This window comes from Hyaena hyaena, unplaced genomic scaffold, assembly GCF_003009895.1.
Source record: "Hyaena hyaena isolate Hyena2069 unplaced genomic scaffold, ASM300989v1 scaffold_45, whole genome shotgun sequence".
Lineage (NCBI taxonomy): Eukaryota > Metazoa > Chordata > Mammalia > Carnivora > Hyaenidae > Hyaena > Hyaena hyaena.
The window spans coordinates 4,167,220-4,183,333 of NW_024080677.1; the positions used below are offsets into that span (position 1 = coordinate 4,167,220).

Sequence of the window (16,114 nt, forward strand, 5' to 3'; positions counted from 1 at the left end):
GTGAATTAGATTTTCAGGGACAATAGCATGTGAGGACTTCTATTTTCACACTGTCCCTTCTCTAAACCTATGAAAATGAACATATACTATGAATCTAGAGATGGGGACACATATATAGGTGGACGTACACACACACATACACACCTGCATCACAAATCCTTAAAAAGTATTAGCCAGTTACTACAGTTAGATCTAGCTTGGGGCGCCTGGGTGGCTCAGTCGAATAAGCATCCAACTTCGGCTCAGGTCATGATCTCACGGTTCACGGGTTTGAGCCCCACGTCAGGTTCTGTGCTTTGTCTCCCTCTCTCTCTCTGCCCCTCTCCTGCTTGCACTCTCTCTTTCACTCTCAAAAATAAACATTTTCTTAAATTTTAATTAGATCTAGCTTGAAAGGTGGACAATGTTGGACATGAAATTCTTCCATCTGGTATTATAGGGTAGGGAGAATAAATGAGGAAGCTTTGATAGACCCAAATAAAAATCCCCAAGTTGTGAGAATAACTGGAATCATGGGCAATCAGAGGAGAAAATTGGGAGCAGAAAACAAGTGTCCCGTTTTTTCCCATAACAGCCTTGCCAGAGGGACAGAGTACAGGCAGTGCTGACCTATAGGCAGCTAGGCAGCAAGGTGAACCAGAGAGGTGGGAACCTTGAGCCTTTACAGCTATCAGGGAGTTTGCTCATGTATCAGCAAAATTAAAAGTCTGAAGCTGGACATCCTTCACCTGGCCAATGCCACAGGGACAGGCTCTCCCTAAATACACTATCCCCAGCCACTAGCCAGAGCAATAAGGCAAGAAAAAAAAAAAGAAACCCAGAATTGGAAAAAAGCAAAATGGTTATTTATGAACATGATTTTCAATGTTAGAAAACCCTACAGAATATTAAAAAAAAAAAAAATGTTATTAGGATAAGTGTGTTTTGCAGGGTGGCATGATACAAGGCCAAAATACAAAAGTCAGTTAGATCTCTCTATACCATGAATGAACATTTGGAAACTTACTATTGTAATAGCATCAAAAAATTATATATTTAGACAAATCTGAGAAAAGATGTGAAAACCTATATAGTAAAAATTACAAAATACTGAGGAAATAAAGATCCAAATAAATGGAGAGGTTTACCATGTTTTTTGAGTCAAAAGACTATGAAAAGATGTGAATCCCCCCTCCCCAAATTGACCTATAGATTCCATACAATCTCAAGCAAAATCCGAGGATGTTTTGTAGAAACTGCCAAACATTCTACAATCCATGAAATGCAAAGGACCTAGAATGGCCAAAACTTTGGCAAACTTTTGACACTTATAAAACCTACAGTAAGAGGGGCGCGTGGGTGGCTCAATGGGCTTAGCATCTGACTCTTGATTTTGGCTCAGGTTGTGATCCTAGGGTCATGGGACTGAGCCTGCATCATGGAAGGTTCTCTCCCCACCTCTGCTCTCCTCCCCTACCTGTGCTACTCTCTTAAAAAAAAAAATTTTTTTTCTTTTAATGAAAAATTTTAAAAACATGAGAGATCTAAACATAAAATCTAAAATTATAAAGTTTCTAGAAGGGGCAATTGGGTGGCTCAGTTAAGCATCTGACTCTTGATTTCGGCTCAGGTCAGGATTGCACAGTTTGTGGGATCAAGCCCTGCCCGGCATCAGGCTCCATGATGACAGGACAGGGCCTGCTTGGGATTCTCTCTCCCTCTCTCTCTGCCCCTCATACACACATGCTCTTTCTAAATAAACTAAAAATAAATAAATAAAACTTCTAGAAGGAAAATAGGGAAAATCCTTATAAACTTGAGTAAGGCCAAGATTTCTTAAATATGACACTGAAAGCATAATCCATAAAAGAACAAACATATATTGGACCTCACCAATATTCAACTCTTCAGCTCTTCAAAAGGCTAAGAGAATCAAAAGACAAGCCACATGCTGGGAGAAGAGGTTTAGAAATCACATATCTGAAAAAAGACTTGTAGCCACAATTTATGGATAAACAACCCAAAAAGAAAAAACCCAGGGGCCCCTGAGTGGCTCAGTCAGTTAAGCTTCTGACTCTTGATTTCAGTTCAGGCTACAATCTCACATTCAGGGGATCGAGCTCCAAGGCAGGATCTGCACTAAGTGTAGAGCCTGCTTGGGATTCTCTCTCCCTCTCTCTGCCCTTCTCCCCTCACACTTTTCCTCTCTCTCAAGATAAACAAACAAAAAACAAAATAATTTTTGAAAAAGAAAGAAAACAATCCAGGGGCACCTGGATTAAGCGATTAAGCCTCTGACGCTTGATTTCAGCTCTGGTCATGATCTCACAATTCATGAAACTGACCCCTAGGTCAGGGTCCATGTTGATAGCACAAAGCCTGCTTGGGATTCTCTCTCTCTTTCTCATTCTCACTCTCTCTGCCCCTCCCCTTCTCAGGTGCTCATTCTCTCTCAAAATAAATAAACATTTAAAAAAAGAAAGAAAACAACCCAATAAAAACACAAGCAAAAGATATGGACACCTGACCTAAGACATAATGGAAGGCAAATAAACACATGTAAATATGCTCAATATCATTAGTCATTAGGGAAATGCAAATTAAAATCGTCAGACAGCATTACACTATTAGAATACCTAAAATTTAAAAGCTGGCAATACTGAGCATAGCCAAAGATGTATTGGAAGTGTAAGTCTCATGCAATGCTGGCAGGGATATAAAGTGATACTTTTCAACAAGTTTTGAAGATTCTTAAAAATGTAAATATATACTTACCTTATGACCCAGGCATTCCACTCCTACTTACCCAAGAAAAATAAAAGCATATGTCATTACCAAGACTTAAAACACAAATGTTCATAGCAGCTTTATTTATAATAACCAAAAACTGGAATCAGCCCGAATGGGCATCAAGAGATAAATGGACAAATTTTGGTATATCCATAGTGTAATACTGCTAGGAAGGGATGGAGGGAGAGACGGAGGGAGGGAGGGGAAGAGAGAGAAAGAAAAGAAAAAGAGAAAACAACCAGATATAATGCACACGCAACATGGGTGAATAACAAAATAATTATGCTGAGTTAAAGGACACCAGGCCAAAAATAAGAGTACATACAATATGATATTTATATAAAATCCTAGAGAAGCAAAACTTATCCAAATTGACAGCTGATCAGCAGCTGCAGTGCACAAGCAATGTTTGGGGGGTTGCGGCTATTTATAACCTTGACTGTGGTGACTGCTTCACAGGTGTATACAGAAGCCAGAGCTCGGCAATGTTACTATAATAATAAATAACACTTTTGTTTATTACGTTCTACTCCTTGTTCGAAGCACTATGGCGTGTATTAATGCAGTGAATCCTCAACACAAACATATGAGGTAGACGGTCATCCAGATTTTACTAAGGAAATTAGTGGTGTCTGTAACTTAACCAAGCTAACACACCTGGACTCATAACAAAGTCTGCCCATCTCGGTATTATTACCCACTACTCTGCTTCCCGTACTGGGTAAAATCAAGCAGCTTGCAAAAGAGGGATGCTATGACAGAACACATTTACACCTCCCCTTGCGTCCACACGTAACAGAAAATAATGGCCACTTTTTCCACGATAAAGAACAGCATTGAGATGGATGAATTTGATAGGGCCTTGCATCTGACTCATAGGGTACATACACCCCAACTTCTGCAAAGGCACAGAATGCAACTTGAGTGGTGGTAAGTAACTAAAGAGTGTGTAGCGTGGGTGGGCCCTGCACCTGAGGTAGGTCTCTGAAAATGTACACCCTACTAGGAATGTCCTCCACTGTGCACACGGCTCCACGCGGACAAGGGCCCTTTGTTTCCGAGTTTAGGGGACTCCTAATATACAGATGGTGACAGGGTGTCCATTCTTTTCTGGTTGACTCCTTTTTTGCTGTTGCACACCTGAGAAGGGATCCATGGGCAAAAAACACTCAAGACCTAAAAGGTCTGAAATACCTTATACTAAACTCACACTTGAGGATGCTGAATTCTGGGCAGAAGTTATTTTCCCTTAGAATTTGGAAGGCATACACCACTGTCCTCTAACTTTCAAGCCTGCTGTTACGAAGCCCAACGCATTTGTATTCCTGATCTTTTGTCTTGTCTAGAAACTTTTTAAGATCTCCTCCTTAAGCCTGATCATTCACAGTGGTGTTCTCTGATGCAGGTCCTCCCACACACCCCTCCCTCATCCATCTCGCGGGGCACTCAGGGACACCACTAACCCCACGAGGGATCAGCCAGTTACATTTCTTGTACGCTGGTGCCTTTGGGGGTTTGTTTCCTTTCTCCCTGTAAAGAGCGTGCTCGTGAAGAGCATGAGAACGATGAGAACCAAGGAGGCGCAGCGCCCCCCGCCACAGACGGCCCTACTCCTGCACAGGTATCTTCTGCGTGTGCAGTTTCCGATGCAGGGTGAATCGCCCACACCAGCTGAAGGTTTTCCCGCACACCTCACACTCGTACGGTTTCTCGCCAGTGTGAACTCGCTCGTGCTGGACCAGGGTGATTTTCTGACTGAAGGCCTTCCCGCACTCCTTACATTCGAAAGGTTTCTCCCCCGTGTGAATGCGCTGGTGCTGAGTCAAGGCCGTGGGGGAACTTAATCGTTTCCCACACTCTTTACACTCGTAGTGTCTCTCCCCAGTGTGCACTCTCTGATGGACAATAAAGCTCGAGCTACAGCTGAAAGTCTTCCAACATTCATTACACTCATAGAGCTTCTCCCCCGTGTGGAATCTCTGGTGCTGGAGGTACACGGAGCTGCTGATGAAGGCCTTGCCGCACTCCTTACATTCATAGGGCTTTTCTCCAGTGTGGATTCTCTGATGCTGAATCAAGGCGGTGTCCGAACTTAAACCTTTCCCACATTCTTTACATTTAAATGGTTTCTTTCCAGTGTGAATTACCTGATGCCGAACTAGTAATGAGTTATATCTGAAGGCTTTTCCACATTCTTTGCACTTAAAAGACCTTTCATCAGCGTGACATCCCTGAAAATCTGCCATTCGACTGAAATATCTGCCACATTTTCTACATTCATATGATCTCTGACCACTAGGAACTGCCTGATCCGTAGTGAGTCGTGTGCCGACACTAACGTCTTCCCCAAATTGCTCCCACTTCTCCACACTCTCCACGGTGCAGGCCTCGCGAGAGCTGGCCGGCCCGTCTGGGAAAGCTCCCCTCTTTGACTTTGTCTTCTTAGCTGTGCAGTGACCCTGCTGCTGCTCTAGGCTGCTCCCGAAGTCCAAGTGCTGGGGAACGTCCCCCAGCAGCCCTCCTAACGTCAGTCTGTGGGACTCTGTTTCTTCAGAAATGTGTTCCTTTGGAGTCGATTCTTCCTTCTCAGCTCTGGTCTCACCCCCTGGTATCACAAAAACAAAAACAAAAACACACAAGTGTCAGCCTCTGATGTTGCAAAAAGAAACTCCTTGTGCTGAAGGGGAAACAGGAGCAAGTGGTTCTAATCTACCCTGACCGTGTGGCTATTTTCTAATACGCACACAAAATGGCTACCAAACGTCACCACACAGCAAAGCCCCACAAGTGAAATGAAGACTCCACGGGTGGAGGCAAGCAAGGCCGGGAGGCATTCCCACAAGGAGGGAAAAGACTAGAAAACAGCAAAGAGTGTTACCTACTAGGGCAGGAAGACCAGTGGCTTTCTCCCAAGTGAACGGGCTGGATAAGAGGGCAGACAGAGAGAAGGGGCCGCTAGAGCCCCTGAGGTCAGAGGAAGGCCACCAGGTTCAAGAAAGGGCAGATCAAGCACCTCAGACCACAAAGGTCCCACAACTGAAACTCCTTACGAGCTGCTTATGTTTTACAACACTATCCATGTCGTAATCTTTGAGAAGAGAATGATCTCTGTCTGGTGAAGGTGGCTCTGGTAAAGCAGCAGGCTCCCACGGTGTGACTCAGGGGACCGCGCAGGGCTAACACCACGTCAGCTGGAAGGAAAGGAGATCTGGAGCCTTGCCTCTAAAATAAAAGAGCACCGCACATGTGAAGAACCCTTCTAAGAATGGACAAAAGCCTCAGACAGGACCTGGTAATGACTCTTGTGATTTTCCTAAAAGGCTGTACAGGCTGTATATACGGTTTAATGTGACAGTAGGAACGTGAAATCCTAAAACTAACCAGACAGAGAAAGCCTAAGGCTATTTTCCCTCTGCTATGAAGGCCTTCCGCAGGCTAATATGACCTTTAGCACTAGGCCAGGGCAACCTCATGTGTCAAGAAGCAAACAGTTTGGAAAACACTGTTTTTATCCAGAGAGCCTGAAGTCCTGGGATCATATCTGAAAGGCACAATTTTAACCCAAGGCTGGGAGTAGCCAGGGAGTTGTGCATTCTTCATGGCCATTCTCTGTGAAGTCTGAAGAGCCCACAAATTTTAATAGGCAGAGAAGGGGTAAAACAGAATAAGAGGCAAAAATATACAGTATGTTATTTTTAATTTTTGTATCAATACCTTTCAAAATGAGGAAGTCGTTCACCTTTCTTTTGTGACAAGTTTTGCTTCAAAAGTTCAGCTGTTAAAATAAAAGTTTTCTTAAGTGGAGGAGAAGATGACATGCTTCAGGTGGCTGCAGAAGCAAGGGAAACGGAGTGTGTTGTGTTGGTGTCTGCATATGTGTGAAAATCTCCATTAGGAAAATAATTTTATTTTTAAATAATTTTTAAAATTATAAAATTTTATTTTTTATTTTTATTTAAGTCAGTGTTTGGGAACTCATAACAGACTGGCTGGCTCAGTTGGTAAAGCATGCAACTGTTGATCTCAGGATCATGAGTTTGAGCCCCAGGCTGGGGATAGAGTTTACTTTAAAAAAAATGTGGGGCATCTAGGTGGCTCCATCGGTTGAGTGTCTGATTCTTGGTTTCAGCTCAGGTCATGATCTCACGGTTCATGGGTTCAAGCCCCACATCAGGCTCTGTGCTGACAGTGAGGAGCCTGCTTGGGGTTTTCTCTCTCTCCCTCTTTCAGTACCTCCCTTGCTCGCTCTCGCTCTCTCTCTCTTTGAAAATTGAAATTTCCCAGGGCACCTAGGTGGCTCAGTCGGGAAAGCACCTGACTATTGGATTCAGCTCAGGTCATGGTCTCAACTGTTCATGGCTTCAAGCCTGGCAATGGGCTCTCTGCTGACAGCGTGAAGCCTGCTTGGGATTCTGTCTCCCTCTCTTCCATCCCTCCCCTGCTGACTCTCTCTCCTTCTCTCTCTCTTTCTCAAAAATAAATAAATAAACATTACAAAAAACTTTTCCCATATAAATAATGTACTCTGAAGCTGTGGATGGCCAGAGAGATCCCAGAAGTCTATTTTCCCTCCAAGATGGTTGACATTCTCATCTTCGCAAAAACAAACTGGCGGAAAAGTTCACTGTTTCCACAAGACAGGACTCGAGCGGTCATGGTTCAACAGCTGCTGAGTCAGTCGGCATCCCTGAGCAGGGGGTGAGGTGGAGAGGCAAAGAGGAACATGCAAAGAAATCTCACAGCCATATCTTTCTCGGAGGAGACTGGCCTTCCTCATTTGGTGGGTGGCTACCACCATGGACGCAGAATCACATGGAACGATTCCAGAGGAAAGAAGACAGTCTCACAAGAGAAGAAGCACTTCATACACACTGAAATGTGAAAATCAGCAAGCGGGCCAAGCAGAAAAGGCAGCCGGTAGGTTCTCATGCTCACCTGGACAGAAGCCTCCGAGGGCTTCCCTGCCCGCAGTTTCCCAGGGCTCCGGGCCCCACGGCAGCTCCCCTCGCTCCAGCTGGGAGACCAGAGCGGGTCTGGTGAAGAGAAAAGCTGCCCAGGAGAAAGAAACAGGAACAAAAGATAAAGGGAATCAGGAAACAGCGTCCCCTCTTGGCTGTCTTTTTCTTTCTTCATTCACTGAGCCAGGGAGGGAAATGAAGAGAAGTCAGCCTATGCCATCCGGAGGACAGAAAACCCCCACAGAAGGGGCTGGAGTCCTGGAATAACCCCCCATTCACCCCCAGATCTTCTTCAAAGAACTTGAAAGACTGAGGCCAAAGGGCCCTACTGAGCTCCCAAGAGCTCTCCCTTTCCCTCCACGCATGGGAGAGTCCCTCCCGGAGCCAGAGGCACAGCAGGTTTCAAAACCTGAGGATCTGAAACTCTCCCCACCCAGTAGCCTCTGGGGAGCTCAGCCTTCGTAGCGACCGCCCATGAGGGTCAGAGAGGCCGTAATGTCTAAGGAAGAAACCAGATGCACAAAGAGCAGAGGGAGACAACAGCAAGGAGAGACGTCTTACCCAGAGAAGCCACATTTGCGTAATTCTCCAGCATCACCTCCCGGTACAAAGCCCTCTGGGAAGGGTCTAGGATCACCCACTCGTTCTGGGTGAAGTACACAGCCACGTCCTCAAACGTCACTGGCTCCTGAAACAATAGGCTCCTGCTCAAGCCCTGTGTGAGGCCAGAGGAGCCTAAGTATTGGGGCAGAGACTCACTGGGGGTGGTGGCATTGACAAGGCAGCTCTCCTGTGCCCCCTCCTCCCCGCGGGAGCCAGCCTGCGGCCAGCATTGCCCTCGGCAACAGGCGAGCCCAAGACTCAGTGCACCCCTTTGCGGTCATCCCCACAAACAGCCCCTTCCTTCGCCTGCTGATGTCTGTGCGAGTTGGCCCGGCCCTGGGCTACGTGCCCGTAGGCCCCTCCGGCTCCTTTGCCTGGGTTTTGTGTGTACATGCACAGCTATATAAACACAGCCCATAGCACTTTACTCCCTCCCTAATCTCCCTAAAGTGACAATAACACAAAGGCCCAACAGAAGAGTGAGAGTAAACTAGGGGCATGGACAGAATCTTAGGACGAATAGTGACTAAATCAGAAGAGCAGAGAAAGCTGCATCTTAACTGCTGGCAGAGGGGGACGCAAACAAAAAGGAGACTGATCATCATACAAAACCAAGGATGAGTTCCGGGTTTTTAAAGTGTGCTCTGCTTTTTAAAACTTGATAAAATATTCTATCTGTTTAAAAACACCAGGGACGGGGGACGCCTGGGTGGCTCGGTCGGTTAAGCATCCGACTTCGGCTCAGGTCATGATCACACAGTTTATGGGTTCGAGCCCCGCACTGGGATCTGTGCTGACAGCTCAGAGCCTGGAGCCTGCTTCCGATTCTGTGTCTTCCTCTCTCTCTGACCCTCCCTGCTCATGCTGTCTCTCTCTGAGAAATAAATAAAAAACATTTAAAATTTAAAAAAAAACAAATAAATAAATAAAATTAAAACATCAGGGAGGGGAACCTGGGTGTCACTCGGTTGAGCGTCCAACTTCAGCTCAGGTCGTGATCTCACGGTTCGTGGGTTCGAGCCCCATGTCGGGCTCTGTGCTGACAGGTAGCTCAGAGCCTGGAGCCTGTTTCCGATTCTGTATCTCCCTCTTTCTCTGACCCTCCCCTGCTCACACTATCTGTTTGTCTCTCTCAGAAATAAATAAAACATTAAAAAAAATTTTTTTTTAATAAAAATAAAAACAGGGAGGAGAAGCAACCCACAGAGTACTTACGGCAGTAAATGAAAAATACCTACAAAAAGGCATATCACTGAGAAGTCTCGGAAAAGTGAGAACATTAAAAAAAAAAAACAAAAAAAAAACTTAGGGGAGCCTGGCTGGCTCAGTCGTTAAGCATCCGACTCTTTTTTTTTTTTTTTTAATATTTTTATTTATTTCTAGGAGGGAGAGAGAGAGAGACAGCGTGGGCAGGGGAGGGTCAGAGAGAGAGGGAGTCACAGACTCTGAAACAGGCTCCAGGCTCCGAGCTGGCAGTCAGCACAGAGCCCGACGCGGGGCTCGAACCCACGAACCGTGAGATCATGACCTAAGCGAAAGTCGGACGCTTAACCGACTAAGCCACCCAGGCGCCCCACATCCAACTCTTATTAATTTCACTTCTCTCTCTCAAGTAAACAAACATTTTAAAAAAAATAAAAACTTCTAAAGACTTACAGAGCAGGAAACACAACACACACAAGAGGGCTGGGGAGTTGAGATGGCAACAGACTACCTGATGAAAACAAAGAGGGAAATCTTTTGTTTTGTTTTGTCTTTATTTTTTTAAAGACTTTTTTTAAGTAATCTCTTCACCCAATGCAGGGCTCGAACTTACAACCCCAAGATCAAGAGTCACACAGTCTACTGACTGAGCCAGCAGGATGCCCCAAACAGGAAAATGTTTTTAAAAATGCTGAGAGTGAAAACTTCTGCTTCTCGTCCAGATGGAGTCAAAGGGATCGGGTTTATCCTGCCTAAACCAAAACAAGACAAATTACATCAAGCAAGTGCCCAGGTTAGTGGCAAACGGCAACAAGGGACAGTGTCCCCAAGAGATGGGAGATAAAGAGGTAAGCCCTAAGAGTCCCCACGCTTCTTCCTTGGAAGGGTTTCAGGGCTGTAACACAGGGAGGGGGACATGAGGCAAAGCCTGGCAGATTCTCTGGTGGATTCTGAGGAGACCAAGACAGCGGGAGTGTACCGGACAGAACACCACAGTGGGGAGAGCTCCACAGAGAGACAAACCCATAATTGTAACTGGAAATTTCCATAAGCCCTCTCAACAAAGATGTAGCAAACATGAACAATACTATTATCCAACTTGACTCAGTGGACATTTACAGAGCACCCCACCCACAACAGCAAAATAAACATTCTTTTCAGGTGTCCAAGGAACCTTTTAAAAGGTAGACCATACTCTGGGCTATAAAGAAGAAATCAAAAGGATCAAGTCATACAAAGAATGTTCACTAACCACAACAGAATTAAATTAGAAATAACAGAGGGGTGCCTGAGTGGCTCAGTCAGTTTAGCATCCAACTTCGGCTCAGGTCATGATCTCACAGTTCCTGAGTTCTAGCCCCGCATCGGGCTCATACTGACAGCTCAGAGCCTGGAGCCTGCTCTGGATTCTGTGTCTCCCTCTCTTTCTGCCCCTCCCCAGCTCACCTCTCAAAAATAAATAAACGTTAAAAACTTTTTAAATAAATAAATTAGAAATAACAGAGACACAAGGAAAATTTCCAAATACTTATGAACTATACAACACATATCTAAACAACACATAGATCAAAGAACAAAACAAAAGAATTCAGAAAGTATTCTGAGCTAAATGAAAATGAAAATACAATGTACCGAAATGAGGGATGGTGCTAAAACAGTACTTAGGAAAAAATTTATAGTATTAAATGCCTGTGTTACAAAATTTAAAAAGAAAAAAAGGTCTTCAGTGACCTCAGATTCACCTTTAGAATCTAGAGAAATAATAAATTTAACACAAACTTAGCAGAACAAACAAAATAAAGATCCAAGTGGAAATCAGTGATATAAAACAGAAAAATGGAGAAAAAAATCAGCAAAACGAAAAACTAGTTCTTTGTGAAGACCAATGCAATTTACAAATCTCTGGTCAGATTAATCAGAAAAAGAGAGAAGAAACAAATCAACAATATTCGTTATAAAAAAGATGGCCACTACAGATAATAGAAGGATAATAAGGAATTATTATGAACAACTTTATGCCATTAATGTCCACAGCTTAGACAAATTCCTTGAAAGACACAAATCACCAACACTCATTCAAGGAGAAACAAAACACCCCTGTATCTACAAAGGAACTGAAACGGTATTTTAAAACTTGTCAGAAAGAAAACTCCACACCTAGATGATTTCACTGGTTACCAAACACCTAATGAAGAAATGTAATCAGTTCTATGCAAGTTCTTCCAAATAATGAAGAGGATGGAATACTTCCCAACTCATTCTATGGGACAAGGACATTACAAGAAAAGAAAACTGAAGATCAATACCTCTTACAAACATAGATGCAAAAATTCTAAACAAAAATTTAACAAAATAGAATCCAAAATACAGTCAAAGAATAATATAGCATGAACAAGTAGTTTTTATCCAAGGACTGCAAGGTTGGTTGAATATTTGGGAAAAAAAATCAATGTAATTTGCCATATTAAGAAAGTAAAACAGAAAAATCATATAATCCTCTCAACCAACATAGAAAAAACATTTGTCAAAATTCAACATCCATTCCTGCAGGAAGCTAGGCATAGAAGAGAACTTTCTCAATCTGATAAAGGGCACTTACGGGAGAGGGGGCGGGGGAGGACACACCCATGGTGAAGATGATACTTAATGGTGAAATATTGAATGCTTGCCCTAAGGTCAAGAATAAGACAAAGATAGCTGCTCTCACCACCGCTACTAAACATTGAAATGGAGGCTAGAACTAGCTAGAGCTAGTGCAGTTAGGCAAGAAAAAGAGATAAAAGGTATCCAGACAGGAAAGAAAGAAATAAAATTGTCTTTATTTGTAGATGACATGTCTGCGTAAAAATCCAATGGAATCTACCAAAAAATAATAACAATACTAGAATTTATCCAAGGAAAGACTTCAATTTGCCGTCAGAAGTGAAAACGGTATTCGCTGTATGCAATGATGCAAATTTCCACTTTGTAGTCAATTTCTACTCCTCAGCCTCGATTGCCAAATGTATCCCAATCCATCCACTACACGTGTTTTTCCACCCTGATTGTCTTCCTTTGGGCATTCTCATCGGTCCATCCTACTCAACTCCTCCTCCCCTGTCCAAACACACCTGATGGTGACAGATCCAAAATGAAAGATACAAGCCTGGGAAACCGTGAGGAACCCTGGGAACAGGACCCATGTGCACCTGGGAGACTCTCCGCTGCCCGCTGGCAGTTAGCACTTTTTTGCAGAACTCCCTACCGCCTATTTGTGCTTTGCTTTTGCAGAGCAAAGCGACGGCCGAGGAGCAAACCCAGACCGGTCCAAACCACTGTGCTCCAAGATCCACCCCAGGGACGAACCTCCACCACTTTCCCCCTCATTATAATACTAAAAATCATGCCCGGGGGTGGAGATATAACGTGTTCATTACGCATGCGATGCATGACCTTTCGGTGCGCAGGTGCTAATAAATCCCTGCTCCTACCTGCATAGACAGCACCCTCTTCCCACCTAAGTATCTCTAAAAACACTCCCCCTGACCTCTCCTCGGAGGGTCAGGCTGCGGGTTCTTTCCCTTGGGCTGCTCTCCCGTGTTCGAGCATAAGCCCCAATAAAGCCTTTCTTGTGGCTTTAAATTTGGGTCCAGTCTCGTTTCTACCAACGCTGGGCCCAAGGACCCCAGGCCCGGGACGCCGGGCCAACTCCCTCTGGACGCAGGCTGACAGCTGCTCGCTCGGGTCGGGTCTCGCGGCGTTAGAGGGAGGGAGGGCCGGTCAAGGTGGGCAGGGCGGGCGACGGAGGCGGAGAGGATGCGCGCTCACCTGGTGCCACGTGAGCTGGAGCATGGTGGGTCCCCGTGTCACGCGGCGCCCTCGGGCTTCGAGGACGGGTAGGACCCTGCTGCCGGGCACCCCGCAAACGCCCTCTGTCCGCCAGGGGCTCCCTGAATCCTGGTACCGCCCCCCTCACCACAGAGGCCCAGGGACTGGAGAACCGGGTATTGAAGAACTCGTTCCCCGGACCCGGGGCCCAGGCGACCACGGGCGTCGCGCGCCCCAGACGCAGCGAACGCGCGAGAAGGCGACCAGCCCGGGCTCCCGGGAAAGCTTAGGACCCGCTCCGCCGGAAGCACGTAGGGCCGTTTCCCCTCCTCTCTAGGAACCTGAAACTTCCCGGCCTCCGTGGTTCCCTAGCCCGGCGCCGACCGCCACCGTCTCTTCTCTGGGAAACTCCGAGCCAGAGTCACCGGCTCCAGCCGCGGGCCCTGCAGCGCCCCCTCGCGGTCGCTCCTCCGGGGGATGTCGTGGAGCCGGCTCGGGCCACAGAGTTGCATCCTGCGAATCACGCAGGGTTCCCTGGCATTTGCCGCTTCCGGAGGCCCTTTCAGGTATTTGAAGGGACCATTGCTCCACATGCGCCAAAGCTGCCTGGGTTCTGTGGCTGCGCTGCAGTGGGGAGAGGGCTGGGGCCCATCACTTGAACAGCCAGTCGTGTATTGGTTGAAACTATTGACTACCTAGGCCCGCTGTACCTCTTCTTAGCTGTGGGAGGAGCAGCACATTTCTTTGCCTGTTTCCTTATCTGCTAACTGGGTATAATAGTGATACCAACTTCAAAGGGCTTTTGAGGTTTGATAATTAAATGAGCTAGTGGATTGGCAAAGTAAGTGCTTGCAAGTTGTTTTGTTTTCTAATTGTGGTTTGGCTTTTGAAGATACAAGTGCTGCTGGGACTTCCAATATGGGGCACAGTTTAGGGAAAGAGCAATTAACATTTAGCCTTAGATCCCTTTCCCACCCTATACCTGGATATATGTTCCAGGTCCCCCCTGGAAACAGATTTTTTTTTTAATGTTCTTTAAAATTTATTTTTGAGAGAGAGAGGTAGAGACAGCGTGAGCAGGGGAAGGTCAGAGAGAGAGGGAGTCACAGACTCCACACACACACAGCCCGACGCGGGGCTCCAACCCACCAACCGTCAGAGCATGACGTGAGCGGAAGTCGGACGCTCAAGCGCCCCTGGAAACATTTCAGTTCATGGCTCAGCAGCCTTCCCTGTGGATTCGGCGTCCTTCCTATTGCCTGTTTTATAGCTCATCTTCTGCCAGTCCTCAAAGACATGTCAGGGCACCCCACTGTACAGATAGACCTGCCAGCCGCAATCTGTCTTCCTTCCATATTTGCAATCCAAGCAAATGTCCCCGCCCTATCCCCAGAAGCTCTTGTTGGGGACTGCCAATGTGGAAAGACTTTGTTTTACTCTGAGGATTCTCGTACTCCTTAGAATAGCTCCAGAGACATGGCTTCTACTAGCCGAGCACTGCTGTGCTGTGTAAGAATGGTCCTTCTCAAAGAGGACTTAGGCTGCCTCCATTTTTTAAAAATTTTATAAGGTTTTCATTTCTGATAGAGACAGCGTGAGCAGGGGAGGGTCAGAGAGAGAGGGAGACACAGAATCAGAAGCAGGCTCCAGGCTCTGAGCTGGCTGTCAGCACAGAGCCCCAAGTGGGGCTCGAACTCACGGACTGTGAGATCATGACCTGAGCTGAAGCGGGGCGCTTAACCGACTGAGCCACCCAGGCGCCCCTGGCTGCCTCCATTTTGACCTCAAACTTTTTACTTGGGTCCTTCTTTCCAACTTGTCTCTTGGCTCAGGTAAAAGACCCATAGGGCAAAGTATCCACTGATGGGAACCGAAACTACCCCTTCAAGCAACAAGCAGTGGCCTGAGCCAGCAAGACCCTATCAGTGATGGAGTCCAAGACAATGATCGTTTTAACCTTCACTGGGTACCTGCACATACCCACCCACTTTATCCCACATTTTCCTTTTATAAACCTGGAAGTACTTTCATCATTTTTGAGACAGTCTTGGAGACATTAGTCTGCTCACTGAAATAAATTCCTTTCTTGTTTCCCCACTGCTCGCTTCTCTGCCCATGGGTTTTTGTCAGTGGTGAGTGGCCGAACCTAGTGTATCTGGGACCCCAGGAGCCAGAGGATCTTGAGCCCTGGCTACATTCCCTGCTCTCCATGAGTAGGAGGAACGGCTGAGCAGGGAGAGGAGCCTGGAGATTCAGTATGCATCCTTTTCTAGAACTGGGTGGGTCACTCCTGCCCTTTCCGCTGTGCATGGTGTCCCTGAAAGAAGAACATCTATGGTTCGCCAGTCTGAGAAAACGCATTTCCAGATTTCTGCCTGGGTGGGGGAAGGAGAGTCACTTGGCTACATGGAATCAGGGAAAGGATCTGGGATCAGGCTAAAACAGGAGAACTTAAAGGGACCCCATGAAAAGCTGCTTTTTCCACTCCTTTTCCTGCTTCTATTCTTGTTAGGACCTACATCCCTCCCTTATGCAGGCATTAGAGAACAGACAATGTATGTCCTCCTCGTAAAGGTCAAGGGTTTAATTATTTCTTTGCAGTCTTCCAATACAACAGATAACATCTAAGAACCTAGTGGGGTCACATGAAAGTTTCCCACAACCTATGACTCAAGACCCCTGGCTCCAGGGCACAAGTGAATTATGGAGGACACCTGGATTACTGAGAAGACAGGTATGCCAGACAACTGTCTTCAGTGAAACCCCCAGGCTCC

At 46.0% G+C, this 16,114-nt stretch overlaps 1 protein-coding gene across 1 annotated transcript; it reads right to left on the bottom strand.

The window, feature by feature from the left end:
- Window positions 1-2,832: 2,832 nt before the first annotated feature.
- On the bottom strand, window positions 2,833-13,450 carry ZNF620 (zinc finger protein 620). Its single transcript, XM_039230367.1, has 4 exons — window positions 13,341-13,450; window positions 8,289-8,415; window positions 7,705-7,818; window positions 2,833-5,374 (listed from the first exon to the last, which is right to left on the bottom strand). The coding sequence occupies exons 1-4, from the start codon at window positions 13,362-13,364 to the stop codon at window positions 4,377-4,379; spliced, it is 1,263 nt and encodes a 420-aa protein (XP_039086298.1). The 5' UTR covers window positions 13,365-13,450; the 3' UTR covers window positions 2,833-4,376.
- Window positions 13,451-16,114: the final 2,664 nt, after the last annotated feature.